This window comes from Borostomias antarcticus (genome assembly GCF_949987555.1).
Source record: "Borostomias antarcticus genome assembly, chromosome: 27".
In the NCBI taxonomy this organism is placed as follows: Eukaryota; Metazoa; Chordata; class Actinopteri; order Stomiiformes; family Stomiidae; genus Borostomias; species Borostomias antarcticus.
The window spans coordinates 2,480,825-2,502,587 of record NC_140260.1 but is presented as its reverse complement, the minus strand read 5'-3'; the positions used below and the strand labels follow the sequence as shown (position 1 = coordinate 2,502,587).

General features: G+C 51.2%; 1 protein-coding gene across 2 annotated transcripts in view; it reads right to left on the bottom strand.

The window, feature by feature from the left end:
- LOC311326367 (protein MTSS 1-like) overlaps positions 1-21,763 on the bottom strand; it is a 102,138-nt gene that overhangs the window by 25,636 nt on the left and 54,739 nt on the right. For both annotated transcript variants that reach the window (XM_084459256.1, XM_084459257.1), the window contains exons 4-7: positions 15,447-15,531; positions 12,865-12,956; positions 11,817-11,891; positions 166-323 (exon numbers count right to left, since the gene is read on the bottom strand). In XM_084459256.1, coding sequence (XP_084315382.1) covers positions 166-323; positions 11,817-11,891; positions 12,865-12,956; positions 15,447-15,531 — 410 coding nt within the window. The remainder of the gene's footprint in view (positions 1-165; positions 324-11,816; positions 11,892-12,864; positions 12,957-15,446; positions 15,532-21,763) is intronic.

Genomic DNA, 21,763 nt, shown 5'->3' with positions numbered 1-21,763 from the left:
GGGTGTGGTACTGGGGTGTGGTATTGGGGCGTGTGGGGGTGTGGTATTGGGGTGTGGTACTGGGGTGTGGTACTGGGGTGTGGTATTGGGGCGTGTGGGGGTGTGGTACTGGGGTGTGGTACTGGGGTGTGGTACTGGGGTGTGGGTGATGTCTGGCCAGCTCACCACCACAGGCCTCAGCATGGCCACGAAGGAGCAGAAGCGGCTCCTCTCCTCCAGCAGCGCCCTCCTGACCGCCTGCTTCTCCGTCTCCTCCAGCAGGAGGTACTTATCACTCACATCCTGCATGGCGCTGTCCAGCTGGGGCTGGATGTCCCCGCGACCTGCACAACACACACACACAGTACACACACACACACACACGCACGCACGCACACACACGCACACACATGCACACACATGCACATGCGCACACACACACACACACACACACACACACACACACAGAATCATGATGTTAGAATCATATCTTCCTCCCTCCCTCCTCTCCTTCCTTCCTCCTGTGGGCTCGTTCATTCAGTGATAAGGACACATTTATTGGCCAATCAGCTGCCCCCTGTCTCTATCACACCCTAGCTGGCCAATCAGCTGCCCCCTGTCTCTATCACACCCTAGCTGGCCAATCAGCTGCCCCCTGTCTCTATCACACCCTAGCTGGCCAATCAGCTGTCCCCTGTCTCTTTAACACCCTAGCTGGCCAATCAGCTGTCCCCTGTAGCTATCACACCCTAGCTGGCCAATCAGCTGTCCCCTGTAGCTATCACACTCTAGCACCCGGCACAACTACAGAGCAGCGATCACCGTGTTGAGCAGCTGACCCAACTGGGCCACGTACAGTAGGGGCCCCATCACATGTGACCAGTAGGGGCCCATCACATGTGACCAGTAGGGGCCCATCACATGTGACCAGTAGGGGCCCATCACATGTGACCAGTAGGGGCCCATCACATGTGACCAGTAGGGGCCCATCACATGTGACCAGTAGGGGCCCATCACAGTAGGGGCCCATCACATGTGTACAGTAGGGGCCCATCACATGTGTTCAGTAGGAGCCCATCACATGTGCACAGTAGGGGCCCATCACATGTGCACAGTAGGGGCCCATCACATGTGCACAGTAGGGGCCCATCACATGTGTACAGTAGGAGCCCCATCACATGTGTTCAGTAGGGGCCCATCACATGTGTTCAGTAGGAGCCCCATCACATGTGTACAGTAGGGGCCCATCACATGTGCACAGTAGGGGCCCATCACATGTGTACAGTAGGAGCCCCATCACATGTGTTCAGTAGGGGCCCATCACATGTGTTCAGTAGGAGCCCCATCACATGTGTACAGTAGGGCCCCATCACATGTGTACAGTAGGGCCCCATCACATACAGCTTCCTCAAACACGACCCTGACAAAGAAGCCCTTATCATGACTGGAGTGACGTATCGGGGGGAAGAGCCCGTAAAGTTGCCGACTCAGAAACACCCTTCTGATCCTGGTTCAGTGGGCAGAAACACCCTTCTGATCCTGGTTCAGTGGGCAGAAACACCCTTCTGATCCTGGTTCAGTGGGCAGAAACACCCTTCTGATCCTGGTTCAGTGGGCAGAAACACCCTTCTGATCCTGGTTCAGTGGATCAGAACCCAAAGGCCATCCCGCCCGTCGCCTCTGCTCTACGTCTGGCCTCACCAGGCTGAGATAGCGCCAGTAGTAGTCCCACACCCCCGTAGTCTCACACCCCCGTAGTCCCACACCCCCGTAGTCTCACACCCCCGTAGTCCCACACCCCCGTAGTCTCACACCCCCGTAGTCCCACACCCCCGTAGTCCCACACCCCCGTAGTCCCACACCCCCGTAGTCCCACACCCCCGTAGTCCCACACCCCCGTAGTCCCACACCCCCGTAGTCCCACACCCCCGTAGTCTCACACCCCCGTAGTCTCACACCCCCGTAGTCTCACACCCCCGTAGTCTCACACCCCCGTAGTCTCACACCCCCGTAGTCTCACACCCCCGTAGTCCCACACCCCCGTAGTCTCACACCCCCGTAGTCCCACACCCCCGTAGTCCCACACCCCCGTAGTCCCACACCCCCGTAGTCCCACGGACCCGAGCCAGCGGGCTGGCGACGACCCAAGACGCTACACAGCCAAACACCCACTCCCCTCAGGGCCGGTTCTCGCTCACCGTGGGGTGACTCAGAGAAGATTCCAGCAACAGGAGCACAGAAGTGATGGGGTGAGGGTAGTGAAACAGTCTGCCTGGGTTAGGGCTGGGAGTCCGAACTTCGGGATTCGAATATAATTCGAATATTGACAGAAATACTGGTATTCGAACGAATATGAGGCAGCCCTTAATATTCGAACCTGTTATAGGCATAATTTTTTGTAAATGTGTTGGCTAGCAAACGTTGCTTTTGATTCAGATTCAGAGGGTTTTTCACGCCTGGTGAAGTTGCAATCGCGAGCTCATTAGCAAGGCTATTGGACACCTGGGCTCCTGTAGGAGGTGACGTTAGTTAGCACGCGTTCCAGGCAACCCGTAACTCGTGTTTTTCCGACCTCCTACACGTGAAAATGCTCTGGAATGGCAGTCCAACCCGTAACTTCCCACCCGTGAACTCGTACAGATCGATGTAGGCTACTGCCATTCCAGAGCATTTTCACGTGTAGGACGTCGGAAAAACACGAGTTACGGGTTGCCTGGAACGCACCATAAACCCAAGCATGTAGTCATGCCTAAACACTGACTAAACTCTTAGTTGCTACTAGTTAGTCGCATATTAGTTTGGTGTCTAATTTCGGTTGCACCACGGCAATTTAGGCGTTGTCTTAACTAGTAACTACTAACTAGTTACTAAAAAATAGTCGTTGTATGACTGTGACGGCAGGATCCAAATAGCCAATCGGTAAGCAAGTAAAAATGTAAACAAGGAGGTTGATCGCCCTTACCCAGCCCTTACCAAGGAGCTTGGGCCGTGTCCGAATGTCCATTACATACTATATAGTACATACTGCAACTCGCCTACTACATGCGATTTAGTACATACCTGTACTACTCCACGAAAACATGTTTAGTATGCAAGATAAATGAAGCATGCTTCACGAGTCATCCAGTGAAAGCGACGGGCTCCGGCTCACAACAATATTGAGCTAGCCAGGCATTTGAGTTGGTCATCCAACACGCTCGATCCTCACCTTTCTGTATAATCCCAACTGTGAAATGGATGTGATAATAGTCCACAAAATATTCTTCCTTTGCCTCGTTTAGCACCAGCTGCAACTCTCCTCCAAATGCATTATCTCCGTTAGCAAGGCTAACGTTGCACTCGGTAGCTTGTGCTTATTATTATTATTATTATTGGGGTTGGTGCTTGTGCAGTGGAGGGGTTCTTTTGGGGGAGTTGGAGCCGTTGGATTGTTATGCTTAAATGATCCTAGCCAGCTAGTTTGATAACCTTCTTTGATTCAGACATAGCGTAGGCTGCCTGGTACCGTCCACTGACCAGTTGCTGGTTAACTATGAGAGGCAGGATCCCAGCCGACCGTTGCTTCCCCCCAACCCGCAACGGAGGGTTATCAGCTGGGCTGGGACTCCCCTCGCAGTTAATCTTGATATAACTAAGACATCTGATAAAAAAATCATTCTGAAAACATCATTGCTTATCGATATTGCCTATGATACAATGCCCACTAGTGGACAGAATGTGCACAACTTTATTTTAAAACCTAGGTAGGTCTTTCTGTAAGAATTTAATGGTAAAAAATATTATTAATAATAATTCGAATATATTCGAATATTATTATTAATAAATAAACGAACTTCGAATATGATTTTTGGGCAAAAGTCCCAGCCCTAGCCTGGGTGATATGTTATTGCTTTAGGCGGTGTCCTTTTTATAAGCAGAACGAAACTTGACGTTTTGGAAGCGGGCGTGATTTCGGGTTGTTAACGAAATGGGATAATTCCATCAAGGGAATCCAAAGATTTCCAACTTTGGTTTTGCTTCCGTTCCAGCCGGCTCTCAAAAATGTGAGCAATGTTTGTTTGTCGCAGTTTTTCTACAACAGTCTGATTTGGGGGGAAATGAGCAGAGGAGACGGGCTGAGACCCGGGCTACGGTACACAGGAAGGAAGGACTGCTCTGCTCGCTGGGCTCTGACATCACATCCTGACGTCCAAGAAAAGCTTTTGAGTGCAGAAATGTACAATTACATTCCCATGGTTGCTGGAGAGCTATAGCTTCCAGAGGTCTCTCTCTCTCTCTCTCTCTCTCTCTCTCTCTCTCTCTCAAACAGTGGCGTTCTCCGTCAGTGGAAGGGGCATTTTGGTTTTCCATAACTCCCATGATCACTGGTCAGATGTGTGTCATTCTGCGTGATGTTCTGGACTATGTGCTCGTTAAACATAATCCAGGGGGAAGCCCTTGGGTGAAATGACCGTTTGGGTTCTACTGTTGTTGTTAAGATGCCTGTTCCAGCTTGTCTGGAGTCTGGGAGTCAATGACAAGGTCCAGATCGCTACTTCCTCAGTCCGAAACCACAGACAACTCTGAGGTTCTCACAAAGGTCAGAAGCTGGTCTTGTTCAGTTCATTCGTTCGGTTAAGGGTTTTTTGGTCTTTGTTTTATAATGCCAAGAGCTACTTGCGAACCAACTAAACACAGCTTTCTTTTCATGCTTGATTATGAATTCACAAGATTTGTTTTCATCTGCATTTCGTGGCCCAAAGAAAAACGACTGAAACTTTGTCTACTCACACTCGATTTTAGCCAAACCACTCGAAAAACAATATCTTTGGAATATGAATTGTTTATCCAAAGCCCATTATATGGAAGGCCTAGTCTATGTCCCAGTGGGACACTGGTTTAGACCACACCCCCAGCTCCCAGAATCAACTACACATGACAGTAAACCACATATTTTCACTTCACTTCAACCAGGCAGAAAATCGGATTTGGAATTCAACTCAAACTGTGCAGGCATGTTTTTGTGGGTGTTATTGAGCGAATGACGCTGATTCCGACAGCAGACAGGAAGGGCGAGGCTGGCAGGTCAGGAGAGGCGGGGCCACAGAGCACATCAGGCAGGTGAGGTTCATGATCAGCGCAAACTGAAGCGCTTTTGTTGGGACGAGAAACCCTCATTGTAGCATGACTCCTCCGGTCACCTGGAGTGAGTCACAGGGCCATCCTCTGGTCACCTGGAGTGAGTCACAGGGCCAGACTCCTCCGGTCACCTGGAGTGAGTCACAGGGCCAGACTCCTCCGGTCACCTGTAGTGAGTCACAGGGCCAGACTCCTCCGGTCACCTGGAGTGAGTCACAGGGCCAGACTCCTCCGGTCACCTGTAGTGAGTCACAGGGCCAGACTCCTCCGGTCACCTGGAGTGAGTCACAGGGCCAGACTCCTCCGGTCACCTGGAGTGAGTCACAGGGCCAGACTCCTCCGGTCACCTGGAGTGAGTCACAGGGCCAGACTCCTCCGGTCACCTGGAGTGAGTCACAGGGCCAGACTCCTCCGGTCACCTGGAGTGAGTCACAGGAGCAGACAGGCAGGAGAAGGAGCGCTGCAGGCCATCATTACTCCTCCTCAGAGATAGTGATGCTGAGGAACACAGGACACCTGAGGTCATGGCGCTGAAAACGGGATTCACATTACATTACATTACATTACATTACATTACATTACAGTCATTTAGCAGACGCTTTTATCCAAAGCGACTAACAATAATTGCATTTAACGTAGGAAGAGCCAATGTACTACTACTCACATCTATTCATTCACAAAGGGGGGGCATAACTCTGAATGTAACCCACTAAATCCCCAAGTCTGCTCTGCTCATTCACAAGCTAACTAAGGAGGGAGACTAGCTGATAGGGGTGTGCCCGAATACGAATACGGTATTCAGATGAGCACAAATAGTAGCTTTTTCCCGAATAGTAAATTTGTACGAATATTGTAAAAAATATTCGGGAGGGGGGAGAACAGTCAAATACTGTATGAGCGAGCGATACGCGCACGTTCTGTCTGCTTGTTGACATGACGAGGGAGAGAGAGAGACAGAGGCACACACGCTTGCAGAGAGGGAGAGACCGTTTGGAGCGCACTGATAGTAGGCTAGGCACTAGGCAGGCAACGAACGTAAGCAGCACCGAGGGCTTTTGTCCCTAGTTAACTGGTTTATTGAGACAGTTATTGGATTTTGTTTATTTGTCGTAGCTTACCTGCTGCAATAGCCTATGTGAACTGTAGCGTTTGTTTGAGCAGAGGAGGACCGGTAGCTAGCTTGTTAGCTCAGTGTAGTATATCTAGCTAACGCTAGCTATTTCAGCTACGCATGCTCAGCCTCTCACTAGCCTATACAATGTCCGGCGATTTTGAAATATGAAATAATTATGAAAGTATATTTTAACAACTGAAACACAACTGATCAAATGTTTGATCCATGCCGTTCAGTTATCAGCACAACAGAGTAGTCTAGTGTAGGCCTAGGGTAGGCTATAATCAAAGTCCTTATCTCTGATATAACAATAATAAACTATTTAAACAGATTTTTTTTTTAAAGAAGGAAAAAAAAGAATAATTTCACTGCAATGCTGTACTTACCCATGGTTTAAGCACTGTTGAAACTTGTGTAGGCTAGGCTTACAATTAGGCCTATAGTCATTTTCCTCAGCTTATTGGCTATAGCCTAGGCTACATTTAATTTTATAATTAATTTCAATTATATTTATAGAATACATGTTTATTGCTGGGTTTGTGAAAACCATTACTAGTAGGCTACACCACGCTGCCTGTGTCACATGGTTGCAGATAATATATTAGATATTATGACACGGGAGAAATAGGGCTACTAAAGCTGTTCTAGCAAAGTTGCTATGAGGACTTATATTTTGATTTAGAAAAATGTTTTTCAGTTTCTAACTAAATGTAGAATTTCCCCCAGTTAAGGGTGGTGGTGGGGTTCTGAAATACAGGATGATGATGATGGAGGAATTATACTTCATAATTAATGATAATAATAATAATATATATAAACAGCAATTCTGATGCTTTGAAAGCACAGCGACTGCAATGCCAATTAACATTAGGCTAAATAATGACACTGTAAAGGACTAGCTACCGGCTAGCTGAGATACAATATCTCCCACTCCTCTCTCAGCCTCTGTATGAACCTGGGCCTACAGTCACCCAGCATCTCACGCTGCTGATCCAGGAGCAGCTGGACCTGGGCCTACAGTCACCCAGCATCTCACGCTGCTGATCCAGGAGCAGCTGGACCTTCTCAATTGAATTATGTGCACAGGAGCAGATCACAAGTCCAACACTGAGAGGTCTCCCCACTCTGAACTCACCATGAGATTATCCTCACTAGCTACCTTCACATGACCCACAGATAGATTAGCTTAGCTACCTCTCCTTCACCCAGAGCAGCCAGGGGCAGAGAAACATGCTCACCAGACCCACACCAAGCAGCGCAGTCACATAGTGCACACACACACACACACACACACACACACACACACACACACACACAGACGGAGCACTCGCAAGCAACACTTTCAACAGAGACAATCTTGTTGTAAGATCATGTCAGACATGGACGGTTGGTTTTCAAGATGAGTCCTGTCCTCTCCAGGAAAGACAACCGGGGACAAAACAAAGACAGGACAGAGTGTTTCTATGAGACAGGACAGAGTGTGACACACCAAACACACACGACAGTGTGTGACACACCAAACACACACGACAGTGTGTGACACACTGGATTATGTGGCGACTCCCCCTCTGTCCAAAGGACTGTAGTCACCATTGAGAAGACAGGGCAGCTTATCTGAATTCTGTGCATGGTCCTTGGTGTGTGTGTGTGTGTGTATGTGTGTGTGTGTGTGTATGTGTGTGTATGTATGTGTGTGTGTGTTTGTACAAGACTTTCAGTCATTAGGAGGCCTGGGGGCAGGAGTGGAAAATCAGCCCTGTGTGCTCCTCTCTGTTAATGACTTTGTGTGTGTGTGTGTGTGTGTGTGTGTGTGTGTGCATGTGCGCGCCTGTGTGTGTGTGTGTGTGTGTGTGTGTGTGAGCCTCAGAGAGGCGCTGAGCTGAGAAACAAAGACAAAGACTGGACCACAGAGGGGGGGGGGGGGGGGGACTGGACCACAGAGGGGGGGGGGGGACTGGACCACAGAGGGGGGGGGGGGGGGACTGGACCACAGAGGGGGGGGGGGGGGACTGGACCACAGAGGGGGGGCAGAACAGAACCTAGCAGGACAGACCGGGGGCGGCAGCCACATTCATGGGCGGAGCCAGCGTGAAGAGCAGCCACAAGCCTAGAGAGGACGAGGAGGAGGGGGGGGGCTCATCTCAATACTCTAGAGCTGCTTCCTCTCCTTGTCTCCTGGTCTCCGTACGCGTGGCGCCGTGTGGGACCCCCTCCACGCTGCTCACTGGTCTGGGCCGTCACAGCAGGGCCCCGCAGGTCAGGCAGGGGGAGACAAGGAGAGCAGGCCGCTGTAGAGTATGGGGACGCACCCCGGATCTCTGGGCAGCGCAGGGGCGTGGCACAGGGGCGTGGCACAGGGGCGCGGCGCCCAGCACACTTACCCAGGGCATCGACTGGCAAAGACGGGCGCACAACCAGGGGCCGCCGGGCCGACAGAGGGGGCGAAGAGAGGAAAACACCTCAGTCAATAAATCGCTCACTCACAATGTCCTCTATCGGCACGGCGCCCATCTTTATCAGCTTTGTCACAAAGTGCGTCATTGTAAACCAAAACCTAGAGGACAAGTAGACAAGTTGAAAAAGGTGGATCAGTTGGACAGCCGGTCAGTCTGAAGGCTCACAGTCTGAAGTGAGTTAGCGTGGTGTGAGAGAACTCATCTCCCTCATGACGTCGGCAGCGTTTGTCTCTCTGAGGCCCTGAAGCTGAGTCACGAGCAGAGAACCAGATCCAGACACGGCTCTCCAACCAGAAAAACACCTTGATGGAACTCAGTCTCCGATCACGCTGTGTTCAAATACTCCTTCTACCACACGTCCAACGTCCTTCTGCCAAAAACACTGGGAAAAGCTGAACATATTCAACACTTGTGGAGGCATTTGAAACCATATGGTTTTGATCAAATGTTATTCAGGCATATTTCTATGTATGGTGATCCTCCCAGTAGGAGTAGAGGTGTGACTGAGCCAGAAGAACACCCAAAGAAAGTTCTTTCAAACGTGTTTGTTTACCAAGTAAGGTAATGTTTACCTTCTGCGACCAGAGGGAAGTGTTAATGTTTACCTTCTGCGACCAGAGGGAAGTGTTAATGTTTACCGGGGCTGAGGGATCCGACCTCTTCACATCAAATATACACTACAGGAAAATATACTATATACTATAAAACCTACAGTAGGGCATATACTGTACAATATACTATAAACCTACAGTAGGGCATATACTGTACAATATACTATAAACCTACAGTAGGGCATATAAAATATACTATAAAACCTACAGTAGGGCATATACTGTACAATATACTATAAACCTACAGTAGGGCATATACTGTACAATATACTATAAACCTACAGTAGGGCATATAAAATATACTATAAAACCTACAGTAGGGCATATAAAATATACTATAAAACCTACAGTAGGGCATATAAAATATACTATAAAACCTACATTAGGGCATATACTGTACAATATACTATAAACCTACAGTAGGGCATATAAAATATACTATAAAACCTACAGTAGGGCATTTAAAATATACTATAAAACCTACAGTAGGGCATATAAAATATACTATAAAACCTACAGTAGGGCATATAAAATATACTATAAAACCTACAGTAGGGCATATAAAATATACTATAAAACCTACAGTAGGGCATATAAAATATACTATAAAACCTACAGTAGGGCATATAAAATATACTATAAAACCTACATTAGGGCATATACTGTACAATATACTATAAACCTACAGTAGGGCATATAAAATATACTATAAAACCTACAGTAGGGCATTTAAAATATACTATAAAACCTACAGTAGGGCATATAAAATATACTATAAAACCTACAGTAGGGCATATAAAATATACTATAAAACCTACAGTAGGGCATATAAAATATACTATAAAACCTACAGTAGGGCATATAAAATATACTATAAAACCTACATTAGGGCATATACTGTACAATATACTATAAACCTACAGTAGGGCATATAAAATATACTATAAAACCTACAGTAGGGCATATAAAATATACTATAAAACCTACATTAGGGCATATAAAATATACTATAAAACCTACAGTAGGGCATATAAAATATACTATAAAACCTACAGTAGGGCATTTAAAATATACTATAAAACCTACAGTAGGGCATATAAAATATACTATAAAACCTACAGTAGGGCATATAAAATATACTATAAAACCTACAGTAGGGCATATAAAATATACTATAAACCTACAGTAGGGCATATAAAATATACTATAAAACCTACAGTAGGGCATATAAAATATACTATAAAACCTACATTAGGGCATATAAAATATACTATAAAACCTACATTAGGGCATATAAAATATACTATAAAACCTACATTAGGGCATAAAAAATATACTATAAACCTACAGTAGGGCATATAAAATATACTATAAAACCTACATTAGGGCATATAAAATATATTATAAAACCTACATTAGGGCATATAAAATATACTATAAAACCTACATTAGGGCATATAAAATATACTATAAACCTACAGTAGGGCATATAAAATATACTATAAAACCTACAGTAGGGCATATAAAATATACTATAAAACCTACAGTAGGGCATATAAAATATACTATAAAACCTACATTAGGGCATATAAAATATACTATAAACCTACAGTAGGGCATATAAAATATATTATAAAACCTACAGTAGGGCATATAAAATATACTATAAAACCTACATTAGGGCATATAAAATATATTATATCTCACGTCAGTGTGGTCAGCTGATAGAGCTCTGGGTCAAATAGCTACCGTAGTTTGTTCCATTTATACACTAAGCAATATTGAGATGACAATGACTAAAGTTCTCAGTATAAGGTGGTGAAAGCTTGTACTCACACCTGCTTCAGGAAAACTACTCCACATCCTTTCAAATACATGAAAAGCTACTCCACATCCTTTCAAATACATGGAAAGCTACTCCACATCCTTTCAAATACATGGAAACTACTCCACATCCTTCCAAATACATGGAAAGCTACTCCACATCCTTTCAAATACATGAAAAGCTACTCCACATCCTTCCAAATACATGGAAAGCTACTCCACATCCTTTCAAATACATGGAAACTACTCCACATCCTTCCAAATACATGGAAAGCTACTCCACATCCTTTCAAATACATGAAAAGCTACTCCACATCCTTCCAAATACATGGAAAGCTACTCCACATCCTTTCAAATACATGGAAAGCTACTCCACATCCTTTCAAATACATGGAAAGCTACTCCACATCCTTCCAAATACATGGAAAGCTACTCCACATCCTTCCAAATACATGGAAAGCTACTCCACATCCTTTCAAATACATGGAAAGCTACTCCACATCCTTTCAAATACATGGAAAGCTACTCCACATCCTTTCAAATACATGGCATGACCAGTCCCTGAGCCGGTCTGGAGCGTGGGACGGTCAGAGTTAGTCCAGTCGGGACCACAAGGGACTGACTATTAAAAGGGCTTCAACCTCTGGTTCATCTTCATTTCCTGAGAAGGTGAGCAGGTGAGAGGAGGAGGAGCTGTTGGGGAGGTCAGGTTACCTTTCTTAGCTTTCTTCTGCAGCTTCAAGGTGTCTGAGGATTTCTTCTTGATCTCCTGGCGAGCTCTCTTGTACTCTGAGGGAAGACGTCGAGGGGACGGGTCACCGAAGGTCACACCCAATAGAGAGTGGATGTGGACTACAAAATGGCATGACAAAGACTGGAAGAGGTTCGTGTGTGAGTGTATAAGTGTGTGTGTGTGTGTGGGTATGTGTTTTATTTTATTTTATTTGACCTTTATTTAACCAGATAAAATCAATTGAGAACCAATTCTTAAAGAAAGGAGTAGTAAAGTGATAATGCTTGTTTAGCCCTGTTGACAAAACTAGCACTTTTGAAAAAGTCTGATAATTATCGGTTTAGATCATACAGCGGATGTGGATGGGCATCTTGAAAAATCATTCAAAAACATGTTAAACTCTCGATTTCAAAGACAAGAAGCTCACGGAGGGTGTAATTGGTGTCCGTTGGTGTTCTGACATCAAATTCGCCGCAAAGTATGAATCCTGTAGGGTTTTATTGATCATTTTATGAAATCCATTGACTTGTATTGAAGCGACCGTTATAGATGTGTAGATCAATCCGCAGTGGGGATTCAGGAAGCGGAACTACTTACGGTAGATATTGTTATTGTTTATGTTGCTAGGCTACCTAGTTTGCGGAAGTTTACACACATATGTGCTGCGACTAAATAGTTCTATGCTAAATATTTTAAAAAGCCTTTCCAGATGAACTAGAATCTAACTTTATGGCGAATGATATGTCAGAACGCCAACTAACACCTCGTGAGTTTCTTGTCTTTGAAATTGAGAGTTTAACATGTTTTTGAATGATTTTTCAAGCGTGCCCACCCACATCCATTGTATGACCTTAAACGATGGTAGAGCAATTATCAGACAAAAGTGCTAGTTTTGTCAACGTTTTGATCTGAACCATTGTATATGATCATAAGTAACCTTAAAACAGGGCTAAACATGCATTTTCCCTTTACTACTCCTTTAAGTGTGTGTGTGTTTGTGCGTGTGTGTGTGTGTGTGTGTGTGTTCACCCTTAGCGTGGTCCTTGTCCAGAGCATTGACCCCTCTCTTCCACTCCTCCATCTGCTCCTGTAGAGGGTTGATCAGGCAGTCCAGGAACGCCCTGCAGGAGATGACAGCATATCTGCTCACACACACACTCCTGCTCACACACACCTGCTCACACACACACTCCTGCTCTCACACACACTCCTGCTCACACACACTTCTGCTCACACACACACTCCTGCTCACACACACTTCTGCTCACACACACTCCTGCTCACACACACTCCTGCTCACACACACACTCCTGCTCACACACACTTCTGCTCACACACACTTCTGCTCACACACACTCCTGCTCACACACACTCCTGCTCACACACACACTCCTGCTCACACACACTTCTGCTCACACACACTCCTGCTCACACACACTCCTGCTCACACACACTCCTGCTCACACTCACACTCCTGCTCACACACACACCTGCTCACACACACACTCCTGCTCACACACACTCCTGCTCACACACACACTCCTGCTCACACACACACACACACACACACTCCTGCTCACACACACACTCCTGCTCACACACACTCCTGCTCACACACACACTCCTGCTCACACACACTCCTGCTCACACACACACTCCTGCTCACACACACACACACACACACCTGCTCACACACACACACACACACACACACACACACACACACACACACACCCACCTGCTCACACACACACACTTGCTCACACACACACACACACACACACACACACACACACACACACACACACACACACACACACCTGCATTCAAAACTATACTACTGAGTATTTTTCATTTAGACTGTCTTGTTCATTTAGGGGGTTGAGAGTCAGGGAGGGTGCGGGGTGAGAGGGTGAGGGTTGGGTGAGAGGGTGAGGGTTGGGTGAGAGGGTGAGGGTTGGGTGAGAGTCAGGGAGGGTGCGGGGTGAGAGGGTGAGGGTTGGGTGAGAGGGTGAGGGTTGGGTGAGAGTCAGGGAGGGTGCGGGGTGAGAGGGTGAGGGTTGGGTGAGAGTCAGGGAGGGTGCGGGGTGAGAGGGTGAGGGTTGGGTGAGAGTCAGGGAGGGTGCGGGGTGAGAGGGTGAGGGTTGGGTGAGAGTGATGATGATGATGAATATGATGAGGGTACGCTGCAAAACCCATTTCCCTACTACTACTAAAATGTGTGTGTGTGTGCGCGTGTGTGCGTGCGTGTGCGCGTACTTGTTTGTTTGTGTGTGTGCGTCCGTGTGTGCACGTGTGCGTGTGTGTGCGTGTGCGTGTGTGTGCGTGTGTGCGTGCGTGCGTGTGTGCGTGTGTGTGTGTGCGTGTGCGTGTGCGTGCGCGTGTGTGTGTGTGTGTGCGTGTGCGCGTGTGCGTGAGCCAGGCAGCTGAGGGTAGTTAGGGGAGACTAAGATGAGTGTCTCTGGTCTCAGACACGTCCCCTGGACCAGACACAGCTCTGGTCTCAGACATGTCCCCTGGACCAGACACAGCTCTGGTCTCAGACATGTCCCCTGGACCAGACACAGCTCTGGTCTCAGACATGTCCCCTGGACCAGACACAGCTCTGGTCTCAGACACGTCCCCTGGACCAGACACAGCTCTGGTCTCAGACATGTCCCCTGGACCAGACACAGCTCTGGGCTCAGACATGTCCCCTGGACCAGACACAGCTCTGGTCTCAGACATGTCCCCTGGACCAGACACAGACACTGTGTGGTGTGTGAGAGAGATAAATGTGTGTGTATGCGCACACGAGAGAGAAATGTATTTCCCCACATTACATACATTCTACACACCGATCTCCAATATCTCACTTAAATGAGGCCCCATTAGCCCTCCTTTCTCTTGCTCGCTCACACACACACACACACACACTCACACACACACACATACACACACACACACACACACACACACACACACACACACACACACACTCCACACCAAGGTTGTTTTCCGCATAAGAGTTGCATTCTAATCATGCCCTCTAAGTGATGGGAGGGTAGAAGCAGGTGGTCTGGGTAGAAGCAGGTCATCTAGGTGATGGGAGGGGGGTCTGGGTAGAAGCAGGTCATCTAGGTGATGGGAGGGGGGTCTGGGTAGAAGCAGGTCATCTAGGTGATGGGAGGGGGGTCTGGGTAGAAGCAGGTCATCTAGGTGATGGGAGGGTGGTCTGGGTAGAAGCAGGTCATCTAGGTGATGGGAGGGGGGTCTGGGTAGAAGCAGGTCATCTAGGTGATGGGAGGGTGGTCTGGGTAGAAGCAGGTCATCTAGGTGATGGGAGGGGGGTCTGGGTAGAAGCAGGTCATCTAGGTGATGGGAGGGGGGTCTGGGTAGAAGCAGGTCATCTAGGTGATGGGAGGGTAGAAGCAGGTGGTCTGGGTAGAAGCAGGTCATCTAGGTGATGGGAGGGGGGTCTGGGTAGAAGCAGGTCATCTAGGTGATGGGAGGGTAGAAGCAGGTGGTCTGGGTAGAAGCAGGTCATCTAGGTGATGGGAGGGGGGTCTGGGTAGAAGCAGGTCATCTAGGTGATGGGAGGGGGGTCTGGGTAGAAGCAGGTCAAACCTCACATTGAGAACTGTTTTAGTTTGGCCTCGATGCTCCTGTGTCTCATGCACATCCTGGTCAGCGCTGAGCCGATGTCCCGGGTACCACCTGAAACACACACACACACACACACACACACACATGAGTCCCACACACGGACATGAGAAACTTCACATAGAGCCAACACAATGGGAAAGAGCGGTGGGGCTTGGCTGCCAGCCTGGAGAGAGGGTCAGCAGAGAGGTGTAGCCGGTGATGGACGACCACCAGGCTCAATCCCCCGGGAGAAGGAGGGGTCAGCTGTGAGGTTGGGCAGAGTGGCCCAGATCCCCCGGGAGAAGGAGGGGTCAGCTGTGAGGTTGGGCAGAGTGGCCCAGATCCCCCGGGAGAAGGAGAGATCAGCTGTGAGGTTGGGCAGAGTGGCCCAGATCCCCCGGGAGAAGGAGAGATCAGCTGTGAGGTTGGGCAGAGTGGCCCAGATCCCCCGGGAGAAGGAGGGGTCAGCTGTGAGGTTGGGCAGAGTGGCCCAGATCCCCCGGGAGAAGGAGGGGTCAGCTGTGAGGTTGGGCAGAGTGGCCCAGATCCCCCGGGAGAAGGAGGGGTCAGCTGTGAGGTTGGGCAGAGTGGCCCAGATCCCCCGGGAGAAGGAGGGGTCAGCTGTGAGGTTGGGCAGAGTGGCCCGGATCCCCCGGGAGAAGGAGGGGTCAGCTGTGAGGTTGGGCAGAGTGGCCCAGATCCCCCGGGAGAAGGAGGGGTCAGCTGTGAGGTTGGGCAGAGTGGCCCAGATCCCCCGGGAGAAGGAGGGGTCAGCTGTGAGGTTGGGCAGAGTGGCCCAGATCCCCCGGGAGAAGGAGGGGTCAGCTGTGAGGTTGGGCAGAGTGGCCCAGATCCCCCGGGAGAAGGAGGGGTCAGCTGTGAGGTTGGGCAGAGTGGCCCAGATCCCCCGGGAGAAGGAGGGGTCAGCTGTGAGGTTGGGCAGAGTGGCCCAGATCCCCCGGGAGAAGGAGGGGTCAGCTGTGAGGTTGGGCAGAGTGGCCCGGATTGTAGCAAACATGTCCCATTTGTGTCCGAGGGACAGCGAGGTCACTGAGCAGCTGGGCGGAGCCAGACAGCTCGCACGCCAGCGTGACCGTGGGACGGCAGGGTGGGCATGACCTCATCCTGAGAAAGAGAAGAGCTGTGTGTGTGTGTGTGTGTGTGTGTGTGCATGTGTGTGTTTGTGGCAGAGATGCCGAAGCACACTTGACAAATTCCTTCAGGGGAAACCTGCTCCCTAAACACTGACCCCTGACCCCCCCTCCCTGACCCCCCCTCCCTCACCAGACTCCCCCTGACCCCCCCTCCCTGACCCCCCCTCCCTCACCAGACTCCCCCTGACCCCCCCTCCCTGACCCCCCCTCCCTCACCAGACTCCCCCTGACCCCCCCTCCCTGACCCCCCCTCCCTGACCCCCCCTCCCTGACCCCCCCTCCCTCACCAGACTCCCCCTGACCCCCCCTCCCTGACCCCCCCTCCCTGACCAGACGCTCACACACACACACACACACACACACATACACACACACATGCACACGCACACACAATTCAGGAACTAGTACTTGTCTTTTTGAATCATTTGGAATGGAACTACTAAGACAGCACTTTCTAGACCCCAGGGAAATAACCAAGCTTCCAATACAAGTCTACTACTGTAGGGATCCTTACTGTACTCAAACTATACTAAACTAAACTATACTCAAACTATACTAAACTAAACTATACTAAAACTCCCTCAGGCAATGTTCAAACAGGATGGGGGACAACTTCCACCACTGAGTGAGTGTCTCAGTCAGACTGGAGGGTCTCAGTGAGTGAGTGTCTCAGTCAGACTGGAGGGTCTCAGTGAGTGAGTGAGTGTCTCAGTCAGACTGGAGGGTCTCAGTGAGTGAGTGAGTGTCTCAGTCAGACTGGAGGGTCTCAGTGAGTGAGTGTCTCAGTCAGACTGGAGGGTCTCAGTGAGTGAGTGAGTGTCTCAGTCAGACTGGAGGGTCTCAGTGAGTGAGTGAGTGTCTCAGTCAGACTGGAGGGTCTCAGTGAGTGAGTGAGTGTCTCAGTCAGACTGGAGGGTCTCAGTGAGTGAGTGAGTGTCTCAGTCAGACTGGAGGGTCTCAGTGAGTGAGTGTCTCAGTGTTCTGTGTGTGAGGCAGCGAGGAGCAGTCCTCTGCATACCGCAGGACAGCCCTGTAGGAGGGGGACAGCAGGGACAGCCCTGTAGGAGGGGGACAGCATGTTGCTGTCTCTGAGGCCCTGTGTTTCCAGGCTCTGAGGCCTTCCTGCCTGTGTTTCCAGGCTCTGAGGCCTTCCTGCCTGTGTTTCCAGGCTCTGAGGCCTTCCTGCCTGTGTTTCCAGGCTCTGAGGCCTTCCTGCCTGTGTTTCCAGGCTCTGAGGCCTTCCTGCCTGTGTTTCCAGGCTCTGAGGCCTTCCTGCCTGTGTTTCCAGGCTCTGAGGCCTTCCTGCCTGTGTTTCCAGGCTCTGAGGCCTTCCTGCCTGTGTTTCCAGGCTCTGAGGCCTTCCTGCCTGTGTTTCCAGGCTCTGAGGCCTTCCTGCCTGTGTTTCCAGGCTCTGAGGCCTTCCTGCCTGTGCTCTGAGTGTGAGCGGAGGACCCAGTGACCCCGGGGTATTAATAGCTGTGCGTCTGAGAGCTCTGGTTCCTCGCGAGGCCCTTCCCACCCAGACCGCTGCTGTGTGGCGCAGCATGGCTGTCCTGTCATTATAAATAGCTGTGTGTGTGTGTGTGCATCATTATTACCGTGTGTGTGCGTGTGTGTCTGTGTATTATCAATAGCTGTGTGACGTACGCATGTCTGCATGTGATTATCCCTGCACTGCAGCTTCGTACCACCCTCACTACACAAGTCTCTCTGATGTGTGTGTGTACGTGTGTGAATGCGTGTGTATGCGTGTGTGTGTGTGTATGTATGTATGTATGTGTGTGTGTGTGTTAGGGAGTGAAACACCCCAGCATTCTCCAGCTGAAGCACCCAGAGAGTCAGTTGGCCCATATCTGAGATGATCTGCTCAGTGATAACAGACCTCCCAGTGATAACAGACCTCTCAGTGATAACAGACCTCCCAGTGATAACAGACCTCTCAGTGATAACAGACCTCCCAGTGATAACAGACCTCTCAGTGATAACAGACCTCTCAGTGATAACAGACCTCCCAGTGATAACAGACCTCTCAGTGATAACAGACCTCTCAGTGATAACAGACCTCCCAGTGATAACAGACCTCTCAGTGATAACAGACCTCCCAGTGATAACAGACCTCTCAGTGATAACAGACCTCTCAGTGATAACAGACCTCCCAGTGATAACAGACCTCCCAGTGATAACAGACCTCTCAGTGATAACAGACCTCCCAGTGATAACAGACCTCTCAGTGATAACAGACCTCTCAGTGATAACAGACCTCCCAGTGATAACAGACCTCCCAGTGATAACAGACTGTGTGTCCAGACCTCTCAGTGATAACAGACTGTGTGTCCAGACCTCCCAGTGATAACAGACCTCTCAGTGATAACAGACCTCCCAGTGATAACAGACCTCTCAGTGATAACAGACCTCTCAGTGATAACAGACTGTGTGTCCAGACCTCCCAGTGATAACAGACTGTGTGTCCAGACCTCTCAGTGATAACAGACCTCCCAGTGATAACAGACCTCTCAGTGATAACAGACCTCTCAGTGATAACAGACCTCTCAGTGATAACAGACTGTGTGTCCAGACCTCCCAGTGATAACAGACTGTGTGTCCAGACCTCTCAGTGATAACAGATCTCTCAGTGATAACAGACCTCCCAGTGATAACAGACCTCTCAGTGATAACAGACCTCCCAGTGATAACAGACTGTGTCCAGACTTCTCTACTGTGTGAGCGGGTTCCTCTGGGCAGCCTGTTAGCAGCACAGGGACATTATTTTTTTTCTAATTAAATGTTTTATTTTCAATTTTCAAACACCCTTGGGGGGGGGGGGGACATTTACATTACACATTTTGGTACAGAAACATGGCCCAGTCAACCCCCCTCCCCCATCCCACCCAACCCCCCTCCCCCATCCCACCCAACAACCCCCCTCCCCATCCCACCCAACAACCCTCCCCCATCCCACCCAACAACCCTCCCCCATCCCACCCAACAACCCCCCCCCATCCCACCCAACAACCCTCCCCCATCCCACCCAACAACCCCCCTCCCCCATCCCACCCAACAACCCCCCTCCCCCATCCCACCCAACCCCCCTCCCCCATCCCACCCAACAACCCTCCCCCATCCCACCCAACAACCCCCCCCGATCCCACCCAACAACCCCCCCCCATCCCACCCAACCCCCCTCCCCCATCCCACCCAACCCCCCTCCCCCATCCCACCCAACAACCCTCCCCCATCCCACCCAACCCCCCTCCCCCATCCCACCCAACCCCCCTCCCCCATCCCACCCAACAACCCCCCTCCCCCATCCCACCCAACAACCCTCCCCCATCCCACCCAACAACCCCCCTCCCCCATCCCACCCAACAACCCTCCCCCATCCCACCCAACCCCCCTCCCCCATCCCACCCAACAACCCTCCCCCATCCCACCCAACCCCCCTCCCCCATCCCACCCAACAACCCCCCTCCCCCATCCCACCCAACAACCCTCCCCCATCCCACCCAACCCCCCTCCCCCATCCCACCCAACCCCCTCCCCCATCCCACCCAACAACCCCCCCCCATCCCACCCAACCCCCCTCCCCCATCCCACCCAACAACCCCCCCCCATCCCACCCAACAACCCCCCTCCCCCATCCCACCCAACAACCCCCCCCCATCCCACCCAACAACCCCCCTCCCCATCCCACCCAACAACCCCCCCCCATCCCACCCAACAACCCCCCTCCCCCATCCCACCCAACAACCCTCCCCCATCCCACCCAACAACCCCCCCCCATCCCACCCAACAACCCCCCCCCATCCCACCCAACAACCCCCCCCCATCCCACCCAACCCCCCTCCCCCATCCCACCCAACCCCCCTCCCCCATCCCACCCAACAACCCCCCTCCCCCATCCCACCCAACAACCCCCCCCCATCCCACCAAACCCCCCTCCCCCATCCCACCCAACAACCCTCCCCCATCCCACCCAACCCCCCTCCCCCATCCCACCCAACCCCCCTCCCCCATCCCACCCAACAACCCTCCCCCATCCCACCCAACAACCCCCCCCCCATCCCACCCAACCCCCCTCCCCATCCCACCCAACAACCCTCCCCCATCCCACCCAACAACCCCCCTCCCCCATCCCACCCAACAACCCCCCTCCCCCATCCCACCCAACAACCCTCCCCCATCCCACCCAACAACCCTCCCCCATCCCACCCAACAACCCCCCCCCATCCCACCCAACCCCCCTCCCCCATCCCACCCAACCCCCCTCCCCCATCCCACCCAACCCCCCTCCCCCATCCCACCCAACAACCCCCCCCCATCCCACCCAACAACCCTCCCCCATCCCACCCAACAACCCTCCCCCATCCCACCCAACCCCCCTCCCCCATCCCACCCAACAACCCTCCCCCATCCCACCCAACAACCCCCCCCCATCCCACCCAACAACCCTCCCCCATCCCACCCAACAACCCTCCCCCATCCCACCCAACCCCCCTCCCCCATCCCACCCAACAACCCCCCTCCCCATCCCACCCAACAACCCCCCCCCATCCCACCCAACAACCCTCCCCCATCCCACCCAACCCCCCTCCCCCATCCCACCCAACAACCCTCCCCCATCCCACCCAACAACCCTCCCCCATCCCACCCAACAACCCCCCCCCATCCCACCCAACAACCCCCCCCCATCCCACCCAACAACCCTCCCCCATCCCACCCAACAACCCTCCCCCATCCCACCCAACCCCCCTCCCCCATCCCACCCAACAACCCCCCTCCCCATCCCACCCAACAACCCCCCCCCATCCCACCCAACAACCCTCCCCCATCCCACCCAACCCCCCTCCCCCATCCCACCCAACAACCCTCCCCCATCCCACCCAACAACCCTCCCCCATCCCACCCAACAACCCCCCTCCCCCATCCCACCCAACAACCCCCCTCCCCCATCCCACCCAACAACCCCCCCCCATCCCACCCAACAACCCCCCTCCCCCATCCCACCCAACAACCCCCCTCCCCCATCCCACCCAACCCCCCCCCATCCCACCCAACCCCCCTCCCCCATCCCACCCAACCCCCCTCCCCCATCCCACCCAACAACCCCCCCCCATCCCACCCAACAACCCCCCTCCCCCATCCCACCCAAC